Here is a 24,705-nt window from a genome sequence, read left to right on the forward strand (position 1 = left end):
TGCTGGCAGCAGCACAGCTGCAATGTGAATTCACGTAGAATTGTATGCATTTTTCGTATCATTAACATATACACACATAATAATTTTTTAGGGCCGTTTAACACACTGCTGCTCCTCTAGTGAGGGTTGGTCAGGGCTACAAGCTACAGACTGGTTAACAAGCACACACTGACGTCTCAAGGCAGGAAAGACTTAACACACTTACAACTAGACAATTTATTTGGAGAAGCAAGCAGTGTTTCCCCTAGGATTTTTTCAGCAGCGGTGGCGGGGGGAGAGACGTGGAAATGGCGGTGGCTCAGACCTGACATTTTAGAGGCTCTCCTCTTTAAACCGCTGTCAGTTCCACTTTAACTAGGTTAGGGGGGTTGATGGGTAATGTAGTTTTACCTGGAACTGAGTCAGGTAGTTGTCGGTAAGGGCTCCAGCACAGTTTCTAAACCCAGAGGTGCAACATTGCAAGACTTCCAACAGACCAAGCAGACCAGAGCAGGGTTTGAGAAGTCAATTTTTATAGAAATCTAAAAGGCACAACCTAGATGCGAGCCAATGTTTTAAGTAGTTGAGAGCCAATGTTTTAAGTAGTTGAGAGCCAATGTTTTAAGTAGTTGAGAGCCAATGTTTTAAGTAGTTGAGAGCCAATGTTTTAAGTAGTTGAGAGCCAATGTTTTAAGTAGTTGAGAGCCAATGTTTTAAGTAGTTGAGAGCCAATGTTTTAAGTAGTTGAGAGCCAATGTTTTAAGTAGTTGAGAGCCAATGTTTTAAGTAGTTGAGAGCCAATGTTTTAAGTAGTTGAGAGCCAATGTTTTAAGTAGTTGAGAGCCAATGTTAAGTAGTTGAGAGGCAATGTTTTAAGTAGTTGAGAGGCAATGTTTTAAGTAGTTGAGAGGCAATGTTTTAAGTAGTTGAGAGGCAATGTTTTAAGTAGTTGAGAGGCAATGTTTTAAGTAGTTGAGAGGCAATGTTAAGTAGTTGAGAGCCAATGTTTTGTAGTTGAGAGCCAATGTTTTAAGTAGTTGAGAGCCAATGTTTTAAGTAGTTGAGAGCCAATGTTTTAAGTAGTTGAGAGCCAATGTTTTAAGTAGTTGAGAGCCAATGTTTTAAGTAGTTGAGAGCCAATGTTTTAAGTAGTTGAGAGCCAATGTTTTAAGTAGTTGAGAGCCAATGTTAAGTAGTTGAGAGCCAATGTTTTAAGTAGTTGAGAGCCAATGTTTTAAGTAGTTGAGAGCCAATGTTTTAAGTAGTTGAGAGCCAATGTTAAGTAGTTGAGAGCCAATGTTTTAAGTAGTTGAGAGCCAATGTTTTAAGTAGTTGAGAGCCAATGTTTTAAGTAGTTGAGAGCCAATGTTTTAAGTAGTTGAGAGCCAATGTTTTAAGTAGTTGAGAGCCAATGTTTTAAGTAGTTGAGAGCCAATGTTTTAAGTAGTTGAGAGCCAATGTTTTAAGTAGTTGAGAGCCAATGTTTTAAGTAGTTGAGAGCCAATGTTTTAAGTAGTTGAGAGCCAATGTTTTAAGTAGTTGAGAGCCAATGTTTTAAGTAGTTGAGAGCCAATGTTTTAAGTAGTTGAGAGCCAATGTTAAGTAGTTGAGAGCCAATGTTAAGTAGTTGAGAGCCAATGTTTTAAGTAGTTGAGAGCCAATGTTTTAAGTAGTTGAGAGCCAATGTTTTAAGTAGTTGAGAGCCAATGTTAAGTAGTTGAGAGCCAATGTTTTAAGTAGTTGAGAGCCAATGTTTTAAGTAGTTGAGAGCCAATGTTTTAAGTAGTTGAGAGCCAATGTTTTAAGTAGTTGAGAGCCAATGTTAAGTAGTTGAGAGCCAATGTTTTAAGTAGTTGAGAGCCAATGTTTTAAGTAGTTGAGAGCCAATGTTTTAAGTAGTTGAGAGCCAATGTTTTAAGTAGTTGAGAGCCAATGTTTTAAGTAGTTGAGAGCCAATGTTTTAAGTAGTTGAGAGCCAATGTTAAGTAGTTGAGAGCCAATGTTTTAAGTAGTTGAGAGCCAATGTTTTAAGTAGTTGAGAGCCAATGTTTTGAAGTGAGTTGAGAGCCAATGTTAAGTAGTTGAGAGGCAATGTTTTAAGTAGTTGAGAGGCAATGTTTTAAGTAGTTGAGAGGCAATGTTTTAAGTAGTTGAGAGGCAATGTTTTAAGTAGTTGAGAGCCAATGTTAAGTAGTTGAGAGCCAATGTTTTAAGTAGTTGAGAGCCAATGTTTTGAAGTAGTTGAGAGCCAATGTTTTAAGTAGTTGAGAGCCAATGTTTTAAGTAGTTGAGAGCCAATGTTTTAAGTAGTTGAGAGCCAATGTTTTAAGTAGTTGAGAGCCAATGTTTTAAGTAGTTGAGAGCCAATGTTTTAAGTAGTTGAGAGCCAATGTTTTAAGTAGTTGAGAGCCAATGTTTTAAGTAGTTGAGAGCCAATGTTTTAAGTAGTTGAGAGCCAATGTTTTAAGTAGTTGAGAGCCAATGTTTTAAGTAGTTGAGAGCCAATGTTTTAAGTAGTTGAGAGCCAATGTTTTAAGTAGTTGAGAGCCAATGTTTTAAGTAGTTGAGAGCCAATGTTTTAAGTAGTTGAGAGCCAATGTTTTAAGTAGTTGAGAGCCAATGTTTTAAGTAGTTGAGAGCCAATGTTTTAAGTAGTTGAGAGCCAATGTTTTAAGTAGTTGAGAGCCAATGTTTAAGTAGTTGAGAGCCAATGTTTTAAGTAGTTGAGAGCCAATGTTTTAAGTAGTTGAGAGCCAATGTTTTAAGTAGTTGAGAGCCAATGTTTTAAGTAGTTGAGAGCCAATGTTTTAAGTAGTTGAGAGCCAATGTTAAGTAGTTGAGAGCCAATGTTTTAAGTAGTTGAGAGCCAATGTTTTAAGTAGTTGAGAGCCAATGTTTTAAGTAGTTGAGAGCCAATGTTTTAAGTAGTTGAGAGCCAATGTCTTAAGTAGTTGAGAGCCAATGTTTTAAGTAGTTGAGAGCCAATGTTTTGTAGTTGAGAGCCAATGTTTTAAGTAGTTGAGAGCCAATGTTTTAAGTAGTTGAGAGCCAATGTTTTAAGTAGTTGAGAGCCAATGTTTTAAGTAGTTGAGAGCCAATGTTTTAAGTAGTTGAGAGCCAATGTTTTAAGTAGTTGAGAGCCAATGATTTAAGTAGTTGAGAGGCAATGTTAAGTAGTTGAGAGGCAATGTTAAGTAGTTGAGAGGCAATGTTAAGTAGTTGAGAGCCAATGTTAAGTAGTTGAGAGCCAATGTTAAGTAGTTGAGAGCCAATGTTAAGTAGTTGAGAGCCAATGTTAAGTAGTTGAGAGCCAATGTTTTAAGTAGTTGAGAGCCAATGTTTTAAGTAGTTGAGAGCCAATGTTAAGTAGTTGAGAGCCAATGTTAAGTAGTTGAGAGCCAATGTTAAGTAGTTGAGAGCCAATGTTTTAAGTAGTTGAGAGGCAATGTTTTAAGTAGTTGAGAGGCAATGTTTTAAGTAGTTGAGAGGCAATGTTTTGTAGTTGAGAGGCAATGTTTTAAGTAGTTGAGAGGCAATGTTTTAAGTAGTTGAGAGGCAATGTTTTAAGTAGTTGAGAGGCAATGTTAAGTAGTTGAGAGGCAATGTTAAGTAGTTGAGAGGCAATGTTAAGTAGTTGAGAGCCAATGTTAAGTAGTTGAGAGCCAATGTTTTAAGTAGTTGAGAGCCAATGTTTTAAGTAGTTGAGAGGCAATGTTTTAAGTAGTTGAGAGCCAATGTTTTAAGTAGTTGAGAGCCAATGTTTTAAGTAGTTGAGAGCCAATGTTTTAAGTAGTTGAGAGCCAATGTTTTAAGTAGTTGAGAGCCAATGTTTTAAGTAGTTGAGAGCCAATGTTTTAAGTAGTTGAGAGCCAATGTTTTAAGTAGTTGAGAGCCAATGTTTTAAGTAGTTGAGAGCCAATGTTTTAAGTAGTTGAGAGCCAATGTTTTAAGTAGTTGAGAGCCAATGTTTTAAGTAGTTGAGAGCCAATGTTTTAAGTAGTTGAGAGCCAATGTTTTAAGTAGTTGAGAGCCAATGTTTTAAGTAGTTGAGAGCCAATGTTAAGTAGTTGAGAGCCAATGTTAAGTAGTTGAGAGCCAATGTTTTAAGTAGTTGAGAGCCAATGTTTTAAGTAGTTGAGAGCCAATGTTTTAAGTAGTTGAGAGCCAATGTTTTAAGTAGTTGAGAGCCAATGTTTTAAGTAGTTGAGAGCCAATGTTTTAAGTAGTTGAGAGCCAATGTTTTAAGTAGTTGAGAGCCAATGTTTTAAGTAGTTGAGAGCCAATGTTTTAAGTAGTTGAGAGCCAATGTTTTAAGTAGTTGAGAGCCAATGTTTTAAGTAGTTGAGAGCCAATGTTTTAAGTAGTTGAGAGCCAATGTTTTAAGTAGTTGAGAGCCAATGTTTTAAGTAGTTGAGAGCCAATGTTTTAAGTAGTTGAGAGCCAATGTTTTAAGTAGTTGAGAGCCAATGTTTAAGTAGTTGAGAGCCAATGTTTTAAGTAGTTGAGAGCCAATGTTTTAAGTAGTTGAGAGCCAATGTTTTAAGTAGTTGAGAGCCAATGTTTTAAGTAGTTGAGAGCCAATGTTTTAAGTAGTTGAGAGCCAATGTTTTAAGTAGTTGAGAGCCAATGTTTTAAGTAGTTGAGAGCCAATGTTTTAAGTAGTTGAGAGCCAATGTTTTAAGTAGTTGAGAGCCAATGTTTTAAGTAGTTGAGAGCCAATGTTTTAAGTAGTTGAGAGGCAATGTTTTAAGTAGTTGAGAGCCAATGTTTTAAGTAGTTGAGAGCCAATGTTTTAAGTAGTTGAGAGCCAATGTTTTAAGTAGTTGAGAGCCAATGTTTTAAGTAGTTGAGAGCCAATGTTTTAAGTAGTTGAGAGCCAATGTTTTAAGTAGTTGAGAGCCAATGTTTTAAGTAGTTGAGAGCCAATGTTTTAAGTAGTTGAGAGCCAATGTTTTAAGTAGTTGAGAGCCAATGTTTTAAGTAGTTGAGAGCCAATGTTAAGTAGTTGAGAGCCAATGTTTTAAGTAGTTGAGAGCCAATGTTTTAAGTAGTTGAGAGCCAATGTTTTAAGTAGTTGAGAGCCAATGTTTTAAGTAGTTGAGAGCCAATGTTTTAAGTAGTTGAGAGCCAATGTTTTAAGTAGTTGAGAGGCAATGTTTTAAGTAGTTGAGAGCCAATGTTTTAAGTAGTTGAGAGCCAATGTTTTAAGTAGTTGAGAGCCAATGTTTTAAGTAGTTGAGAGCCAATGTTAAGTAGTTGAGAGCCAATGTTTTAAGTAGTTGAGAGGCAATGTTTTAAGTAGTTGAGAGGCAATGTTTTAAGTAGTTGAGAGCCAATGTTTTAAGTAGTTGAGAGCCAATGTTTTAAGTAGTTGAGAGCCAATGTTTTAAGTAGTTGAGAGCCAATGTTTTAAGTAGTTGAGAGCCAATGTTTTAAGTAGTTGAGAGCCAATGTTTTAAGTAGTTGAGAGCCAATGTTTTAAGTAGTTGAGAGCCAATGTTTTAAGTAGTTGAGAGCCAATGTTTTAAGTAGTTGAGAGCCAATGTTTTAAGTAGTTGAGAGCCAATGTTTTAAGTAGTTGAGAGCCAATGTTTTAAGTAGTTGAGAGCCAATGTTAAGTAGTTGAGAGCCAATGTTTTAAGTAGTTGAGAGCCAATGTTTTAAGTAGTTGAGAGCCAATGTTAAGTAGTTGAGAGCCAATGTTTTAAGTAGTTGAGAGCCAATGTTTTAAGTAGTTGAGAGCCAGTGTTTTAAGTAGTTGAGAGCCAATGTTTTAAGTAGTTGAGAGCCAATGTTTTAAGTAGTTGAGAGCCAATGTTTTAAGTAGTTGAGAGCCAATGTTAAGTAGTTGAGAGCCAATGTTTTAAGTAGTTGAGAGCCAATGTTTTAAGTAGTTGAGAGCCAATGTTTAAGTAGTTGAGAGCCAATGTTTTAAGTAGTTGAGAGCCAATGTTTTAAGTAGTTGAGAGCCAATGTTTTAAGTAGTTGAGAGCCAATGTTTTAAGTAGTTGAGAGGCAATGTTTTAAGTAGTTGAGAGCCAATGTTTTAAGTAGTTGAGAGCCAATGTTAAGTAGTTGAGAGGCAATGTTTTAAGTAGTTGAGAGGCAATGTTTTAAGTAGTTGAGAGGCAATGTTTTAAGTAGTTGAGAGCCAATGTTTTAAGTAGTTGAGAGCCAATGTTAAGTAGTTGAGAGCCAATGTTTTAAGTAGTTGAGAGGCAATGTTTTAAGTAGTTGAGAGCCAATGTTAAGTAGTTGAGAGCCAATGTTTTAAGTAGTTGAGAGCCAATGTTTTAAGTAGTTGAGAGCCAATGTTAAGTAGTTGAGAGCCAATGTTTTAAGTAGTTGAGAGCCAATGTTTTAAGTAGTTGAGAGCCAATGTTTTAAGTAGTTGAGAGGCAATGTTTTAAGTAGTTGAGAGCCAATGTTAAGTAGTTGAGAGCCAATGTTTTAAGTAGTTGAGAGCCAATGTTTTAAGTAGTTGAGAGCCAATGTTAAGTAGTTGAGAGCCAATGTTTTAAGTAGTTGAGAGCCAATGTTTTAAGTAGTTGAGAGCCAATGTTTTAAGTAGTTGAGAGCCAATGTTTTAAGTAGTTGAGAGCCAATGTTTTAAGTAGTTGAGAGCCAATGTTTTAAGTAGTTGAGAGGCAATGTTTTAAGTAGTTGAGAGGCAATGTTTTAAGTAGTTGAGAGCCAATGTTTTAAGTAGTTGAGAGCCAATGTTTTGTAGTTGAGAGCCAATGTTTTAAGTAGTTGAGAGCCAATGTTTTAAGTAGTTGAGAGGCAATGTTTTAAGTAGTTGAGAGGCAATGTTTTAAGTAGTTGAGAGCCAATGTTAAGTAGTTGAGAGCCAATGTTTTAAGTAGTTGAGAGCCAATGTTTTAAGTAGTTGAGAGGCAATGTTTTAAGTAGTTGAGAGGCAATGTTTTAAGTAGTTGAGAGGCAATGTTTTAAGTAGTTGAGAGCCAATGTTAAGTAGTTGAGAGCCAATGTTTTAAGTAGTTGAGAGGCAATGTTTTAAGTAGTTGAGAGGCAATGTTTTAAGTAGTTGAGAGCCAATGTTAAGTAGTTGAGAGCCAATGTTAAGTAGTTGAGAGCCAATGTTTTAAGTAGTTGAGAGGCAATGTTTTAAGTAGTTGAGAGGCAATGTTTTAAGTAGTTGAGAGCCAATGTTTTAAGTAGTTGAGAGCCAATGTTAAGTAGTTGAGAGGCAATGTTTTAAGTAGTTGAGAGGCAATGTTTTAAGTAGTTGAGAGGCAATGTTTTAAGTAGTTGAGAGCCAATGTTTTAAGTAGTTGAGAGCCAATGTTAAGTAGTTGAGAGCCAATGTTTTAAGTAGTTGAGAGCAATGTTTTAAGTAGTTGAGAGCCAATGTTAAGTAGTTGAGAGCCAATGTTAAGTAGTTGAGAGCCAATGTTTTAAGTAGTTGAGAGGCAATGTTTTAAGTAGTTGAGAGGCAATGTTTTAAGTAGTTGAGAGCCAATGTTAAGTAGTTGAGAGGCAATGTTTTAAGTAGTTGAGAGGCAATGTTTTAAGTAGTTGAGAGGCAATGTTTTAAGTAGTTGAGAGGCAATGTTAAGTAGTTGAGAGGCAATGTTAAGTAGTTGAGAGCCAATGTTTTAAGTAGTTGAGAGCCAATGTTTTAAGTAGTTGAGAGCCAATGTTAAGTAGTTGAGAGCCAATGTTTTAAGTAGTTGAGAGGCAATGTTTTAAGTAGTTGAGAGCCAATGTTTTAAGTAGTTGAGAGCCAATGTTTTAAGTAGTTGAGAGCCAATGTTTTAAGTAGTTGAGAGCCAATGTTTTAAGTAGTTGAGAGCCAATGTTTTAAGTAGTTGAGAGCCAATGTTAAGTAGTTGAGAGCCAATGTTAAGTAGTTGAGAGCCAATGTTTTAAGTAGTTGAGAGGCAATGTTTTAAGTAGTTGAGAGCCAATGTTTTAAGTAGTTGAGAGCCAATGTTTTAAGTAGTTGAGAGGCAATGTTTTAAGTAGTTGAGAGCCAATGTTTTAAGTAGTTGAGAGCCAATGTTTTAAGTAGTTGAGAGCCAATGTTTTAAGTAGTTGAGAGCCAATGTTTTAAGTAGTTGAGAGCCAATGTTAAGTAGTTGAGAGGCAATGTTTTAAGTAGTTGAGAGGCAATGTTTTAAGTAGTTGAGAGGCAATGTTTTAAGTAGTTGAGAGGCAATGTTTTAAGTAGTTGAGAGGCAATGTTTTAAGTAGTTGAGAGGCAATGTTTTAAGTAGTTGAGAGCCAATGTTAAGTAGTTGAGAGCCAATGTTTTAAGTAGTTGAGAGCCAATGTTTTAAGTAGTTGAGAGCCAATGTTTTAAGTAGTTGAGAGCCAATGTTTTAAGTAGTTGAGAGCCAATGTTTTAAGTAGTTGAGAGCCAATGTTTTAAGTAGTTGAGAGCCAATGTTTTAAGTAGTTGAGAGCCAATGTTTTAAGTAGTTGAGAGCCAATGTTAAGTAGTTGAGAGCCAATGTTAAGTAGTTGAGAGCCAATGTTTTAAGTAGTTGAGAGCCAATGTTTTAAGTAGTTGAGAGCCAATGTTTTAAGTAGTTGAGAGCCAATGTTTTAAGTAGTTGAGAGCCAATGTTTTAAGTAGTTGAGAGCCAATGTTTTAAGTAGTTGAGAGCCAATGTTTTAAGTAGTTGAGAGCCAATGTTTTAAGTAGTTGAGAGCCAATGTTTTAAGTAGTTGAGAGCCAATGTTTTAAGTAGTTGAGAGCCAATGTTTTAAGTAGTTGAGAGCCAATGTTTTAAGTAGTTGAGAGCCAATGTTTTAAGTAGTTGAGAGCCAATGTTTTAAGTAGTTGAGAGCCAATGTTTTAAGTAGTTGAGAGCCAATGTTTTAAGTAGTTGAGAGCCAATGTTAAGTAGTTGAGAGCCAATGTTTTAAGTAGTTGAGAGCCAATGTTTTAAGTAGTTGAGAGGCAATGTTTTAAGTAGTTGAGAGCCAATGTTTTAAGTAGTTGAACATGTTATTACTCCAACTTTGTGAAAGTGATAAACTGACACGTTTTCATTTTTCGTCAAATAAAACGTCATATTGAAGGAGTGACTGACTGCGTGCACATGCACAGTTTGGTTCGAGACGACCGTTAGACCCCGACGACGTGTTTCTACCTACCTTACCTTAGCTAGCCAACGTCGCCATGACATCGCCTACAAGTGTGATCAGGGATTTCTATAGGAGAAGCAGTTTTAGCCTATCTTGATACCGTACCGTACCGTCTTTGGCTCCAGTGTAATGTAGTTTAACTAGGTAAGGGGGGGGGGTTGATGGGTAATGTAGTTTTACCTGGAACTGAGTCAGGTAGTCGTCGGTGAGCGCTCCAGTGTATGCTACTACAGGTACGTAGCTGTTGAGTTCAGCCAGGCGAGTCCGAGACACCTCAGCCCTGTTCTTCCCCAGGTCCTCCTCATGCAGGTAGAACTGGAGACAGGGGGGAGAGGGTTAATACAGAGATAGATACTGTTAGGCTGTATTTAACAGAGGCAGCCCAATTCTGATAATGGACCAGATCAGATCTTTTGCCAATAAATTGTCAGAAAGAACAGAATTGGGCTGCCTGTGTTATCACTCTCCTCTAAATGGGTCTGATGACTCATAGGACAGACAAGCACACTTCATCTACAGCTAGGTCCTCAGTAACCTCGCTTTCAACCCTGGATTTAAAGTACATTAAAAATCACAAGTCACTTTACAGTAAAACAAAGCCAACAGGTCTCAGGGTGAGACAGATGAGCATTACAGCCAGATGGTATTAACTAGTCAGACTGACCTACAGGTCTACAGCGCCTTCACAAAGTATTCACACCCCTTGACTTATTCCACATTGTGTTGTGTTACAGCCTGAATTGAAAATGGATTATATAGATTTCTCTCAACACATTTATTGAAAATGAAATACAGAAATCGAATTTAGATAATTATTCACACCCCAGAGTCAATACTTTATAGAAGCACCTTTGGCAGTGATTATTTCTGGGTAAGTCTAAGAGCTTTCCACACCTGGATTGTACAATATTTGCCCAGTATTCTTTTCAGAATTCTTCAAGCTCTGTCAAATTGGTTGTTGATCATTGCTAGACAACCATTTTCAGGTCTTGCGTAGATTCAGCCTTTTATTTTAGGGTACTGTCCTGCTGAAAGGTGAATTCATCTCACAGTGTCTTGTGGAAAGCAGACAACCAGGTTTTCCTCTAGGATTTTGCCTGTGCTTAGCTCCACTCCGTTTATTTTTTATCCTGAAAAACTCCCCAGTCCTTAATGGTTACAAGCATACCCATAACATGATGCAGCCACCACTATGCTTGAAAACACAGAGAGTGGTAACCAGTAATCTGTTGTATTGGATTTTCCTCAAACATAACACTTTTTATTCAGGACAAAGTGAATTGCTTTGCCACATTTTTTGCAGTATTACGTTAGTGCCTTCTTGCAAACAGGATGTACATAAAGCTAACTAACAAACAATGTGATTGGACCTACTGACAACAACATTCCCAAACTGGGCTGGGACTGGGGTTGAGTGCCCCACCACTTCCAACTCAATGATACACTGCTTACTTTATACAGAAGATAAGCTATAAAAACACAGAGAGAGAGAGAGACAGTGGAGAGAGCAGAGAGAGGATGCAGAACGAGAAGAGAGAGAGAGAGAGAGAGGATGCAGAACGAGAGGAGAGAGAGAGAGAGAGAGAGAGGATGCAGAACGAGAGGAGAGAGAGAGAGAGAGAGAGAGAGGATGCAGAACGAGGAGAGAGAGAGAGAGAGGATGCAGAACGAGAGGAGAGAGGATGCAGAAAGAGAGGAGAGAGGATGCAGAAAGAGAGGAGAGAGAGAGAGAGGATGCAGAAAGAGAGGAGAGAGAGAGAGAGAGGATGCAGAAAGAGAGGAGAGAGAGAGAGAGAGAGGATGCAGAAAGAGAGGAGAGAGAGAGAGAGAGGATGCAGAAAGAGAGGAGAGAGAGAGAGAGAGAGGATGCAGAAAGAGAGGAGAGAGAGAGAGAGAGAGGATGCAGAAAGAGAGGAGAGAGAGAGAGAGAGGATGCAGAAAGAGAGGAGAGAGAGAGAGAGAGGATGCAGAAAGAGAGGAGAGAGAGAGAGAGAGGATGCAGAAAGAGAGGAGAGAGAGAGAGAGGATGCAGAAAGAGAGGAGAGAGAGAGAGAGAGGATGCAGAAAGAGAGGAGAGAGAGAGAGGATGCAGAAAGAGAGGAGAGAGAGAGAGAGAGGATGCAGAAAGAGAGGAGAGAGAGAGAGAGAGGATGCAGAAAGAGGGAGAGAGAGAGAGAGAGGATGCAGAAAGAGAGGAGAGAGAGAGAGAGGATGCAGAAAGAGAGGAGAGAGAGAGAGAGAGGATGCAGAAAGAGAGGAGAGAGAGAGAGAGAGGATGCAGAAAGAGAGGAGAGAGAGAGAGGATGCAGAAAGAGAGGAGAGAGAGAGAGGATGCAGAAAGAGAGGAGAGAGAGAGAGGATGCAGAAAGAGAGGAGAGAGAGAGAGGTTGCAGAAAGAGAGGAGAGAGAGAGAGGTTGCAGAAAGAGAGGAGAGAGAGAGAGGATGCAGAAAGAGAGAGAGAGAGAGAGGATGCAGAAAGAGAGAGAGAGAGAGAGAGGATGCAGAAAGAGAGGAGAGAGAGAGAGAGGATGCAGAAAGAGAGGAGAGAGAGAGAGAGAATGCAGAAAGAGAGGAGAGAGAGAGAGAATGCAGAAAGAGAGGAGAGAGAGAGAGGCTGCAGAAAGAGAGGAGAGAGGCTGCAGAAAGAGAGGAGAGAGAGAGAGGATGCAGAAAGAGAGGAGAGAGAGAGAGAGGATGCAGAAAGAGAGGAGAGAGAGAGAGAGGATGCAGAAAGAGAGGAGTGAGAGGATGCAGAACGAGAGGAGAGAGAGGATGCAGAACGAGAGGAGAGAGAGGATGCAGAACGAGAGGAGAGAGAGGATGCAGAACGAGAGGAGAGAGAGGGTGCAGAAAGAGAGGAGAGAGAGGATGCAGAAAGAGGAGAGAGAGAGAGGATGCAGAAAGAGAGAGAGAGAGAGAGGATGCAGAAAGAGAGGAGAGAGAGAGAGAGAGGATGCAGAAAGAGAGGAGAGAGAGGATGCAGAACGAGAGGAGAGAGAGAGAGAGGATGCAGAAAGAGAGGAGAAAGAGGATGCAGAAAGAGAGGAGAGAGAGAGAGAGGATGCAGAGAGAGGAGAGAGAGAGAGGATGCAGAAAGAGAGGAGAGAGAGAGAGAATGCAGAAAGAGAGGAGAGAGAGAGAGGATGCAGAAAGAGAGGAGAGAGAGAGAGGATTCAGAAAGAGAGGGAGAGAGAGAGAGAGAGGATGCAGAAAGAGAGGAGAGAGAGAGAGAATGCAGAAAGAGAGGAGAGAGAGAGAGGATGCAGAAAGAGAGGAGAGAGAGAGAGAATTCAGAAAGAGAGGAGAGAGAGAGAGAGAGAGGATGCAGAAAGAGAGGAGAGAGAGAGAGAGAGGATGCAGAAAGAGAGGAGAGAGAGAGAGGATGCAGAAAGAGAGGAGAGAGAGAGAGGATGCAGAAAGAGAGGAGAGAGAGGATGCAGAACGAGAGGAGAGAGAGAGAGAGGATGCAGAACGAGAGGAGAGAGAGAGAGAGGATGCAGAAAGAGAGGAGAGAGAGAGAGGATGCAGAAAGAGAGGAGAGAGAGAGAGAGAGAGAGAGGATGCAGAAAGAGAGGAGAGAGAGAGAGGATGCAGAAAGAGAGGAGAGAGAGAGAGAGAGAGAGGATGCAGAAAGAGAGGATGCAGAAAGAGAGAGAGAGGATGCAGAAAGAGAGGATGCAGAAAGAGAGAGAGAGGATGCAAAAAGAGAGGAGAGAGAGAGAGAGGATGCAGAAAGAGAGGAGAGAGAGAGAGAGGATGCAGAAAGAAGAGAGAGAGAGAGAGGATGCAGAAAGAGAGGAGAGAGAGAGAGGATGCAGAAAGAGAGGAGAGAGAGAGAGAGGATGCAGAAAGAGAGGAGAGAGAGAGAGAGGATGCAGAAAGAGAGGAGAGAGAGAGGATGCAGAAAGAGAGGAGAGAGAGAGGATGCAGAAAGAGAGGAGAGAGAGAGAGGATGCAGAAAGAGAGGAGAGAGAGAGAGGATGCAGAAAGAGAGGAGAGAGAGAGAGGATGCAGAAAGAGAGGAGAGAGAGAGAGGATGCAGAAAGAGAGGAGAGAGAGGATGCAGAAAGAGAGGAGAGAGAGAGGATGCAGAAAGAGAGGAGAGAGAGAGAGGATGCAGAAAGAGAGGATGCAGAAAGAGAGGAGAGAGAGAGAGGATGCAGAACGAGAGGAGAGAGAGAGGATGCAGAACGAGAGGAGAGAGGATGCAGAACGAGAGGAGAGAGAGAGAGAGGATGCAGAAAGAGAGGAGAGAGAGAGGATGCAGAAAGAGAGGAGAGAGAGAGGATGCAGAAAGAGAGGAGAGAGAGAGAGGATGCAGAAAGAGAGGAGAGAGAGAGAGAGGATGCAGAAAGAGAGGAGAGAGGATGCAGAAAGAGAGGAGAGAGAGAGGATGCAGAAAGAGAGGAGAGAGAGAGAGGATGCAGAAAGAGAGGAGAGAGAGAGAGGATGCAGAAAGAGAGGAGAGAGAGAGAGGATGCAGAAAGAGAGGAGAGAGAGAGAGGATGCAGAACGAGAGGAGAGAGAGAGAGGATGCAGAACGAGAGGAGAGAGGATGCAGAAAGAGAGGAGAGAGAGAGGATGCAGAACGAGAGGAGAGAGAGAGGATGCAGAACGAGAGGAGAGAGAGAGGATGCAGAACGAGAGGAGAGAGGTCAGAGAGGTCCCGTAGTGTACCTGTGAAGAGAGGTCTCTCCATTCAGCCTGTCCCTGGTCGTGCAGGGTAACACTCTTGACTCCTCCCAGGATGACATTCTTAGCGATTTCCACGCCCAGCCCTCTCAGCCCTGAGACCAGCACATTGGCGCTCTGCATGCGTTTCATAGCATCATGGCCCAACACGTAGCTACGGAGGAGAGAATACAGGCTTTATAAGACTACATAGCACCTTTATAACACTACGTCAGCCCCCTCAGCCCTGAGACCAGGACACTGGAGCTCTGCATGCGCTTCATAGCATCATGGCCCAAAACGTAACTATGGAGGGGAGAATACAAGACAGGATTTTTTCTGGATCAAAAGTCGGCATACCAGATTTTTTGGAAAAAATTAGAGGCCCCTATCTTGGTGGTGTAGAGAGATTTAGCATTTTAAAGTACATTTCCTGCAATTCTATACATTTTGCCATGTATCATTCTACTGTGCCTTCAGAAAGTATTCACACCCCTTGACTTTTTCCACATTCTGTTGTGTTACAAGGTGGGATTAAAATGGATCTCATTGACATTTTTTGTCAACGATCTACACAAAATACTCTGTCAAAGGGGAAGAAAAATGTGAGCATTTGCACACAAAAAAATAATACAAATACACTAATATATCTTGATTACATAAATATTCAACCCCCATGAGTCAATCAATACATGTTAGAATCATCTTTGGCAGCGATTACAGCTGTGAGTCTTTCTGGGTAAGTCTCTACCAGCTTTCTTCTTTAAAATTCTTTAAGCTCTCAAGCTGGTTGTTGATCATTGCTAGACAGCCATTTTCAAGTCTTGCCATAGATTTTCCAGCCGATTTAAGTCAAAACTGTAACTAGGCCACTCAGAAACATGCAACGTCATATTGGTAAACAACTCCAATGTATATTTGGCCTTGTGATTTAGGTTATTGTCCTGCGGAAACATGAATTTGTCTCCCAGTGTCTGTTGAAAAGCACACCGAACCAGGTTTTCCTCCAGGATTTTGCCTGTGCTTAGCTCGATTTCGTTTCTTTATCAAAAAAATATTTTTCCCCCCCCTCCTCCTTAGTCCTTGCCGATGACAAGCATACCCATAACATGATGCAGCCGCCACCATGCTTGAAAATATGAAGAGTGGTACTCAGTAAATGTGTTGTGTTGGATTTGAACCAGACAATGATTTGTATTCAGGACATACATTTAAATTTCTTCGCCACATCTTTTGCAGTTTTACTTTAGTGCCTTATCGCAAACAGGATGCATGTTTTGGAATATTTTTATTCTGAAAAGGCTTCGATCTTTTCACTCTGTCAATTAGGTTAGTATTGTGGAGTAACTACAATGTTGTTGATCCATCCTCAGTTTTTTCCCCACAGTCATTCAACTCTAACTGATTTAAAGCCACCATTGGCCTCATGGTGAAATCCCTGAGTGGTTTCGTTCCCCTCCGGCAACTGCGTTAGGAAGGAAGCCTGAATCTTTGTAGTGACTGGGTGTATTGATACACCATCCAATGTGTAATTAATAACTTCACCATGCTCAAAGGGATATTCAATGTCTGCTTTTCTTTACCCATCTACCAATAGGTGCCCTTCTTTGCGAGGCATTGAAAAACCTCCCTGATCTTTGTGGTTGAATCTGTGTTTGAAATTCACTGCTCGACCGAGGGACCTTCCAGATAATTGTATGCGTGGGGTACAGAGATGATGTAGTCATTCAAAAATCATGTTAAAACACTATTATTGCACACAGTGAGTCCATGCAACATGTGACTTGTTAAGCAGATTTTTACTCCTGAACTTTAGGCCAAGGTAGGCTTGCCATAACAAAGGGGTTGAATACTTTTTGACTCAAGACATTTCAGCTTTTCATTTATTACTTTATTTTATTTTTGTATTCTACATCATTCCACTTTGACATTATGGGGTATTTTGTGTAGGCCACAGACATTTCAATTTAATCCATTTTAAATTCAGGCTTTAACAACAAAATCTGGAAAAAAGTCAAGGGGTTATTGTTATTGTTTAAACCTAAAAACAAAATACTGCTAAATTCATTGTTTTCTGAATGTTTTATTCTCTGGCTGTCTAGCTTTTATTTAGGTGATTGTTCGTTTTCAAAGATACCATATTTAAAAAAAGATTTGGGCCATTATAACATACAGTGCATTCAGAAAGTTCAGACCCCTTGACTTTTTCCATATTTTGTTAAGTTACAGCCTTATTCTAAAAATGATTGATGTAAAAAAAAGGATATTTCACATTTACATAAGTATTCAGACCCTTTACTCTGTACTTTGTTGAAGCACCTTTACCAAAAATTATAGCCTCGAGTCTTCTTGGGTATGACACTACAAGCTTGGCACACCTGTATTTGGGGAGTTTCTCCCATTCTTCTCTGCAGATCCTCTCAAGCTCTGTCAGGTTGGATGGGGAGCATCGCTGCACAGCCATTTTCAGTTCTCTCCAGAGATATTCGATCGGGTTCAAGTCCGGGCTCTGGCTGGGCCACTCAAGGACATTCAGAGACTTGTCCCGAAGCCACTCCTGCGTTGTCTTGGCTGTGTGCTTAGGGTCATTGTCCTGTTGGAAAGTTAAATCTTCGCCCCAGTCTGAGGTCCTGAGCAGGTTTTCATCAAGGATCTCTCTGTACTTCGCTCCATTCCTTTTACTGAGGAGTGGCTTCCATCTGGCTGGGAGCCACTCCTCACTACCATAAAGGCCTGATTGGTGGAGTGCTGCAGAGATGGTTGTCCTTCTGGAAGGTTCTCCCATCTCCACACAGGAACTCTGGAGCTCTGACAGTGACCATTGGGTTCTTGGTCACCTCCCTGACCAAGGCTCTTCTCCCCCGATTACTCAGTTTGGACAGGCGGCCAGCTCTAGGAAGAGTCTTGGTGGTTCCAAACTTCTTCCATTTAAGAATGATGGAGGCCACTGTGTTCTTGGGGACCTTCAATGCTGCAGACATTTTTTTAGTACCCTTCCCCAGATCTGTGCCTTGACACAATCCTGTCTCGGAGCTCTACTGACAATTTCTTCGACCTCATGCCTTGGTTTTTGCTCTGACATGCACTGTCAACCGTGGGACCTTTATATAGACAGGTGTGTGCCTTTCCAAATCATGTCCAATCAATTGAATTTACCACAGGTGGACTCCAATCAAGTTGTAGAAACATCTCAAGGATGATCAATGGAAACAGGATGCACCTGAGCTCAATTTCGAGTCTCATAGCAAAGGGTCTGAATACTTATGTAATAAGGTATTACTATTTTTAAGTTCCAATAAATTTGCAAAAATGTCTAAAAATCTGTTTTCGCTTTGTCATTATTGGGTATGGTGTAGACAGACGAGGGGGCAAAAAATATTTAATCAATTTTAGAATACAGCTGTATCGTAACAAAACGTGGAAAAACGCTTTCCGAATGCACTGTATTTTCTACATACTTTATCTCTGGTTCTAGTCATTTAAGATTACATCGAAAGCATTTTTTCGGTCCCGGAAAAAAAAATATTTTTACACTGTTTGGATTTAGGCGATCCAAAAAACGGCTTAGGCGGCCCGCCCAAGGATTTCAACGGCAGAACAATTCCTGCAGGCTTTATAAGACTACATAGCATCACGGCCCAACACGTAGCTTTGGAGGAGAGAATACAAGCTTTATAACACTACGTCAGGCCTCTCAGGCCTGAGACTAGGACACTGGCGCTCTGCATGCCCTTCATAGCATCTAAATCATAAATGATGGTGCCTTTAAAGTGCAATTAGACATAGTGTAATTGCAATTACACACACACTCCCCTGCAGTTGTTTCCTCTTCAGAAAGTTGGTTTATTTTTGGTCAATGGCACATCACTGTTTGAATAAATCATGATGATTTGGTCAATGGCACATTACGGTTTGAATAAATGATTAGTTTTTTTATTTGTATTTTATTTTAAGGCAGTTGCCTTAAGCCTTGAAAATTGGTGCGACTATTTCGGTCGCAGTATCCAACCCTGTCATAAGGCCTACCGGATGTTCTCACGAGTCCTCCCAAGTACCCCCATGGGTTCTAGTACCCCAAGTTGGGTGTGTGTTACTGGGGTATTGATATGGTACTTACAGCTGTCTGGAGTACAGACCTTCATGGGGTATTGATATGGTACTTACAGCTGTCTGGAGTACAGACCTTCATGGGGTATAGATATGGTACTTACAGCTGTCTGGAGTACAGGCCTTCATGGGGTATAGATATGGTACTTACAGCTGTCTGGAGTACAGGCCTTCATGGGGTATAGATATGGTACTTACAGCTGTCTGGAGTACAGACCTTCATGGGGTATTGATATGGTACTTACAGCTGTCTGGAGTACAGGCCTTCATGGGGTATAGATATGGTACTTACAGCTGTCTGGAGTACAGGCCTTCATGGGGTATAGATATGGTACTTACAGCTGTCTGGAGTACAGACCTTCATGGGGTATTGATATGGTACTTACAGCTGTCTGGAGTACAGGCCTTCATCAATCTCAGCATCATTGCCATTCTTAGCCATGCCCTGGAGAGAACAAAACATAAGTGAAAACCAGTCACATACACACATCAATGACTGTGTCTGCTTGTCTGTCTGTGCGACAGTTCAGTTAAGACAGAGTTAGCGGAGCAGAGTGTGTGTGTGTGTGTACGTACGTTGGCGGGTGTGTGAGACAGTTCAGTTCTGACAGAGTTAGAGGAGGAGCAATGGGATCCCGTCTTCGTCTCGGAGTCTGACACGCGACGCTTCTTGGACAGCGGCGAGCTGGACATCTGAAACGACACACACAGCTGAGTACACGACACACACATCTGAGTACACGACACACACATCTGAGTACACGACACACACATCTGAGTACACGACACACACAGCTGCCCTGGTAAAACAGATGACATAACAGTGGTCCTAACCAGAGTCTGTACACTAAACATGCTTCAGCACTGGACAGCTCCATTGACACAACCTAGCTAAGATTTTAAAAATCATAACACTGAAATTACTTGATGTTGTGGAAATGATGATTTAGTGGATTAATCATTTTTGTGCAATGAGCCTGTCTGGCTAATCACTCACTCCACCCCCCATCACTCACTCCACCCCCCCATCACTCACTCCACCCCCCCATCACTCACTCCACCCCCCATCACTCACTCCCCCATCTATCCCTCACTCCCCCCATCTATCCCTCACTCCCCCCATCTATCCCTCACTCCCCCCATCTATCCATCCATCACTCTCTCCACCCCCCATCACTCACTCCACCCATCATCACTCACTCCACCCATCTATCCCTCACTCCCCCCATCTATCCATCCATCACTCTCTCCACCCCCCATCACTCACTCCACCCATCATCACTCACTCCACCCCCCATCACTCACTCCACCCATCTATCCATCCATCCCTCACTCCACCCATCTACTAAACGTCATCGAATCCTACTCATCGCGCAAGGCCTGTCGTTTATGTTACGGTATTGTTTACTATAGGAAAGGGCTGCCCTGACTTCTCCAGTATTGTTTATCATCTGTAAGGCCCCACCCAATCTCTACCTCAACACTATAAAAAAAACGCTGATTCATTAACATTTTACTGCAGTGAGCTATAGGGGTGCAACACTTCACAATGCCTTTTGGTTGGGGGGGCTGTCCCCAAAGCACCACCTAACAATAGGATACAGACAGAAAACTCTATTTAACTCTAGCATGTCAGGTTATTGATGACAGTGTAGCCATCACACCGGGAAACGAAAGCTAAAGAGAATTGTCAAAGTTTGTTTACAAAGCAAATCACCCTCCATTATTACTGAAAGTAGAGAGCTAATAAAAATGTCATAGCTACACATCATTCCAAAACTGGTTGGAGCGCATACAAAAACTAGGTCTAAAAACGATGGACGAATCTACCGGTAAATAGCTACCAAGCTGAGACACCACTCATTCCTGGACAGCGGCAGCAGGCCGTAACTTCTAGATTCATGACAACCAGCCAACAAGAGAGGCAGAAATTCAGCACCCACTGCGGCTGCCTGCCTACCTAGCACTGTACTTAGCATATAGCGAATATGACCACACAAACAACGACTGATCTTCTAGAATGGAAACTATTAAATTCGACAAATTGAGTCAAGAGAGATTCAATCGTCAAATGTGGACACAAGTAGCTAAATCAATGCCCATCAAGCTAAAGCGAAAATGAAAAAATTGAGTCAAGAGAGATTCAATCGTCAAACGTGTAGCTAAATCAATGCCCATCAAGCTAAAGCGAAAATGAAAATAGCACAATGATACAGCAAAGACTAAAACTCAGTCATAACATCTGCCTTGTTGGCTATAACAACATATTTCACTATGTTATTTCGAGTGAATATTCACTGGCTAACAAGAAAGTCAACACTTGACCAACGAACCTGTCTAGCGAGCTAGATAATATGTCAACTTTGTCGTTTTGGTTAACAAACAAGCTAGCTAGACAACAAGGACGTCAAATATCGGCAACAGGCCAAAGCTAAGTCACTTAGGCCGTGTGCCGCTAATCACATAAGTGATTTGGCAAGCCGCTCACGATGGGACACGGTCGGAACATTAATAACTAACGGTCTAGCACCAGACTACCTCCCTGTCCGTGACTGGAGAACAGCGTTTCAGTCGCTGGACTGCGGCCTAGCACTCATAGTGCGGAACTGAAGTTGTGGCTGTGGTGCTAACGTTAGATTCTTATTTTTAAAAGACTCTCAGCCGAAACGTTAGCTAGCAAACATCAGAAACTCCGAGGGCAATGACTAAGCACCTGGCATAAAAATAAATAGACCTGAAATAACCGTCTGTAGCTACATATGCGAGTGGCTACTGTAGCTAGGAGAACTAGCTAGCACTCGTGCCCATTGATTTGCCTGCCTTACCAATAATCCTTCTCTGTCCCTTCTCAATGCAAACCGCTCCTCTCGTGCGGGTCAACGTCAATAACAACGATGATTGTAGTTCGATGATTGTAAAAAGGCTTCGGACTATAATGTCGAGTCACTGGATGAGTCCTGTGTAATCGCGTTGCTGGCTTTGTGACGGCAAGACGGGAACAAAACCAAAATGGCAGGGCGGAGGGTCGTCACTAGTTACCACAGCCACAAAGTCATACACCCCGCCCATTTCGTCCCTTTCTGTTTTTAAAAATCAGATTTTAATATATAAAAAAGGGAAGAAATAACCACACTGCTAACCTTAAATTAAAACCAAAAAAAGCACATTTTTGTTTTTATTCATTTTTGCGATGTAGCTGATTTTGTGGATGTGGTAACTAGTGGAAACCGGTGCAACAGGAAAGGGTGGACTCCGCACCCGTTCATTCTTATTATACGTCAGTGCGCAGCACGCTCCGTCTCCCACTCCGTCCCTCATTGGCTAGGGCAGCCTCAAATCTGTCTAGATCCCGCCCACCTGTCAGGGAAGAGGCGTGGCTATGTCGTTCCCAAAATACTGTATAATGAATGAACTGGGGGAAAGAGTCCCCATTTCACTTGGGAAGGGATTTCATTCATGCATCTTACTCTGGACATATGGTCATAGTAAACTCACATCGGTGTTGGAGATGTAATAATACTAGTTGGGAGGATGTAGACCATTTCATACATTTGTAAAGATGCGAGTGGCAACAGGGCTTTAGTGCTACCATTTACTCGTATCTGCGCCTAAATATTTTGTTGCGCTACCTTACATTTATATTTAGGCGCTGCAGTGCGCCTCGAAAAATTAAAGGATTCTAGCTTTATTACCTCAAATATTTTTCGCTGTGCTCCTACATTTCTTTTGGTACGCCTACACCTATTACCTCTTCAATTTAAAACGACCATTTACAAACTGCAAAAAAAAAGAGCCTATTTTCGACTCGTTCAGTCAAAAGAACGAATCTTTCGACTCATTTATTGTCCAGAGCACACAAAACAACTAGTGCACATAGAATGAACGATCGCCCATCCCCAAAACATGGACTGCTTGAAAAAAAAAGTATTTCTAAGCTAGTAAATTGAATGAAACTAATCGAAATATATTGAGTAGAACACACAAATTAAACAGTATTTTTACTCCGTTATGAACATTCAAATTGGATATTTCATTAATGCCCAGAGCACGCAGTACCCCCTACCCGCGAACGAAGAAGTTGAACTGGCGAGGCTGAGCCGGAGGAAAGAGTATTAATCCTGCTGTAGGACTGACTCCTTGCGGCCAGCACTAGCAGGTCAAACGAACGACTAAAATTAACGTGTCACTCAGAAAAACGAATCATGACTCTCGTCAGTAAAAAGAGTCGTTTAAAAAGAACGACTCGTTCGCGAACTCCACATCACAAATATGCAGAATTCTAGAGACAACGCAAAAGAGAAGCGACATGTGGGATAGATGAAGAGCTGAAAGTTAACTGATACGATGCAAGAGTAAGGAAGTACCGTTAAGACTAACTGTCACTTGTATGGGTGCAGGGATGTGCATACTTGTGAAAGACCACATCACTGGGTCGAAAGGAGCGGAGCTATCGTACTTGGTTTACATTTTAGTCATTTTAGCAGACGCTCTTATCCAGAGCGACTTACAGGAGCAATTAGGGTTAAGTGCCTTGCTCAAGGGCACATCGACAGATTTTTCACCTAGTCGGCTCGGGGATTAGAACCAGCGACCTTTCGGTTACTGGCACAACGCTCTTAACCACTAAGCTACCTGCTATATGGTCGAATGTTTTTCTACATGCTATTGCAAACAATAGCTGGCTAGGATAGATGGCTCACAAGCCAAGTGAATGATATGAAAGTAACTTACTCGGACATATTTTAGGGTTAAGAGTTGAGCATTCTTAGGATAATTGAGGCGATTGACTGTTGGGGGAGGGGTGGTTGGCAAATGACAAAGGCCCAAGTGGGCCGCTTCTTCTCGGGTGTAGAGGGGGAAAGAGGCCGGGGAAAGGGGTTCGGATCTCTGTCGCAGCAGGAAAATGCAAATGGTATCCGTTACGTTAGTGAAACTAATCACCAAACCTTCTCCTCTACACGCGTTAAACATTCATTGCAAACGCGACTTGTGAATGTTCCTATAACGTTGCAACGCGAGTTGGTCAGCTAACGGTAAATTAACGACATGGGTAGCTAACTAGCTAGAGCTGCCCCTGGCTTCATGTTCTAACAAAGCCGACGACGTAGCACGAGTTAACCAATTTCAATCTTCTTAGCTAGTTAGCTGAATCCGTTCGCTAACTGGCTGGCAATGGACTCAAGCTAGCAACGTGAAAGTGCTAGCTAGCTAATCTAGCCAACAGTCACGTAGTTGGGAGATTAATAACGTTGGCTAGCCAGTGGTTTGCTAACGACGTTAGTTATAATAAATTGGCGAGGTAGCTGACGTTAGCTAGCTATCAACTCCTTCAGACGTTAGCCAGCTCGCTACATAACTTAAACAGGGTAAAATGACTGTCGCCATCGCTGAAATTTACATTTACAGTGGTTATTTTAGCTAAGTAACTAACTAACGTTAATTGAACAGTTAACGTTGATACACTGACTTGTGTAGTTGTTAGCAAGTAGCTACCTCAAGCTAACTAAACCAACTGGGAGCCAAATCGAATTCCAACGACATTTTCAGCACCACTGACTGAATCACCAAGTTCGCTAGCTAGCATTAGCGATATAGCCAAGTATGCAGAACTCACCACATCCGATATTATTCGGGCCTGATCCGTAGTATCAAAAAAACAAATAAACCTTGTGGTCTAGGTAAAAAAGGCTAACAACAAACGTGACGACTAATCTCAACGATCAAAAACAGACAATGTCTGTCAAAGTTGCGGGATCTGAGTGAGTTTTCGCACTGCTGGACGGTTGCCTGGCCGGCTATTCCCATAGACGTTAGGGGCTATTCCCAGCACCGCTTAGCCTCCCTCAAGCTTGCTGATTAGGGGCTGTTCCCAGCACCGCTTAGCCTCCCTCAAACTTGCAGCGAGTATTTCTTCAGCTGAACAGCAACACGTGTAAAGAGAATGGCCATCCCCAAAACGTGGACTGCTTGAAAAAAACAGTATTTATCTAAGATAGTAAATTGAATTAAACTAATCGAAATACATTGATTAGAACACTGACAAATTAAACGATATCTTTTACTCGGCTATGAACATTCAAATGGGATATTGTAGGTAGAAAATATTTGACCACCCCTACCTTTGGCAAACATTGGGCTGGCCCAGTGTCCTTACGCAAGGCCTGACGCAATGACTGCCTGATGGGACATGTAGGCACAAGAAAGACTGGAATTTAGTTGAGACATTGGGCGAAAACAACCGAGTGTAGACGAAAGTCGAGTGAGGTCAGGGAGGTACATCTGCGACAGCCGAAAGTCGGACACTGATGTGGTTTTCCAACAGCAAGGCTCAATGCAACATAAGTGTGTTTATAATGTCGAAATAAACATGTCTCCAACCAACATATCACTCACTCAAACTGAAAATGTGTACACTCAATTGGTGAGTGAGCCTCATATCACATTCATTTGTTTGTAAATCTCCACTGTATAGGCCTACATAAATTGTTGCGAAGTTGGTTTCTGTTTTGGTCACGTTTGCATTGGTCAAACAAAAACACCTTAATGGAGAGGAAGACTAATCTGGACGCTTATAACAAACCCCGCTATGCCCTCAGACGAACCGTCAAACAGGCAAAGCGTCAATACAGGACTAAGATTGAATCCTACTACACCAGCTCTGACACTTGTCAGCTGTGGCAGGCCTTGCAAACTATTACGGACTACAAAGCGAAACCCAGCCGCGAGCTGCCCAGTGACACGAGCATACCAGATTGGCTAAATGCCTTTTATGCTCGCTTCGAGGCAAGCAACACTGAAGCATGCATGAGAGCACCAGCTGTTCCGGACGA

General features: G+C 41.5%; 1 protein-coding gene across 2 annotated transcripts in view; it reads right to left on the reverse strand.

Annotated features, from left to right (window-relative positions):
- The window catches only part of uba1 (ubiquitin-like modifier activating enzyme 1), a 66,791-nt gene extending 42,884 nt beyond the window's left edge, over positions 1-23,907 (reverse strand). Inside the window, exons 1-5 of one of the 2 annotated variants that reach the window (XM_045207013.1) lie at positions 23,490-23,907; positions 18,452-18,568; positions 18,262-18,320; positions 13,775-13,943; positions 9,277-9,411 (exon numbers count right to left, since the gene is read on the reverse strand). In XM_045207013.1, coding sequence (XP_045062948.1) covers positions 9,277-9,411; positions 13,775-13,943; positions 18,262-18,320; positions 18,452-18,568 — 480 coding nt within the window. In that variant the 5' untranslated portion in view covers positions 23,490-23,907. Of the gene's footprint in view, positions 1-9,276; positions 9,412-13,774; positions 13,944-18,261; positions 18,321-18,451; positions 18,569-20,700; positions 20,880-23,489 lie in introns of those variants that run through there. The other variant, XM_045207014.1, reaches the window with a different exon arrangement.
- Positions 23,908-24,705: the final 798 nt, after the last annotated feature.

This window comes from Coregonus clupeaformis, chromosome 24 (genome assembly GCF_020615455.1).
Source record: "Coregonus clupeaformis isolate EN_2021a chromosome 24, ASM2061545v1, whole genome shotgun sequence".
NCBI lineage: Eukaryota > Metazoa > Chordata > Actinopteri > Salmoniformes > Salmonidae > Coregonus > Coregonus clupeaformis.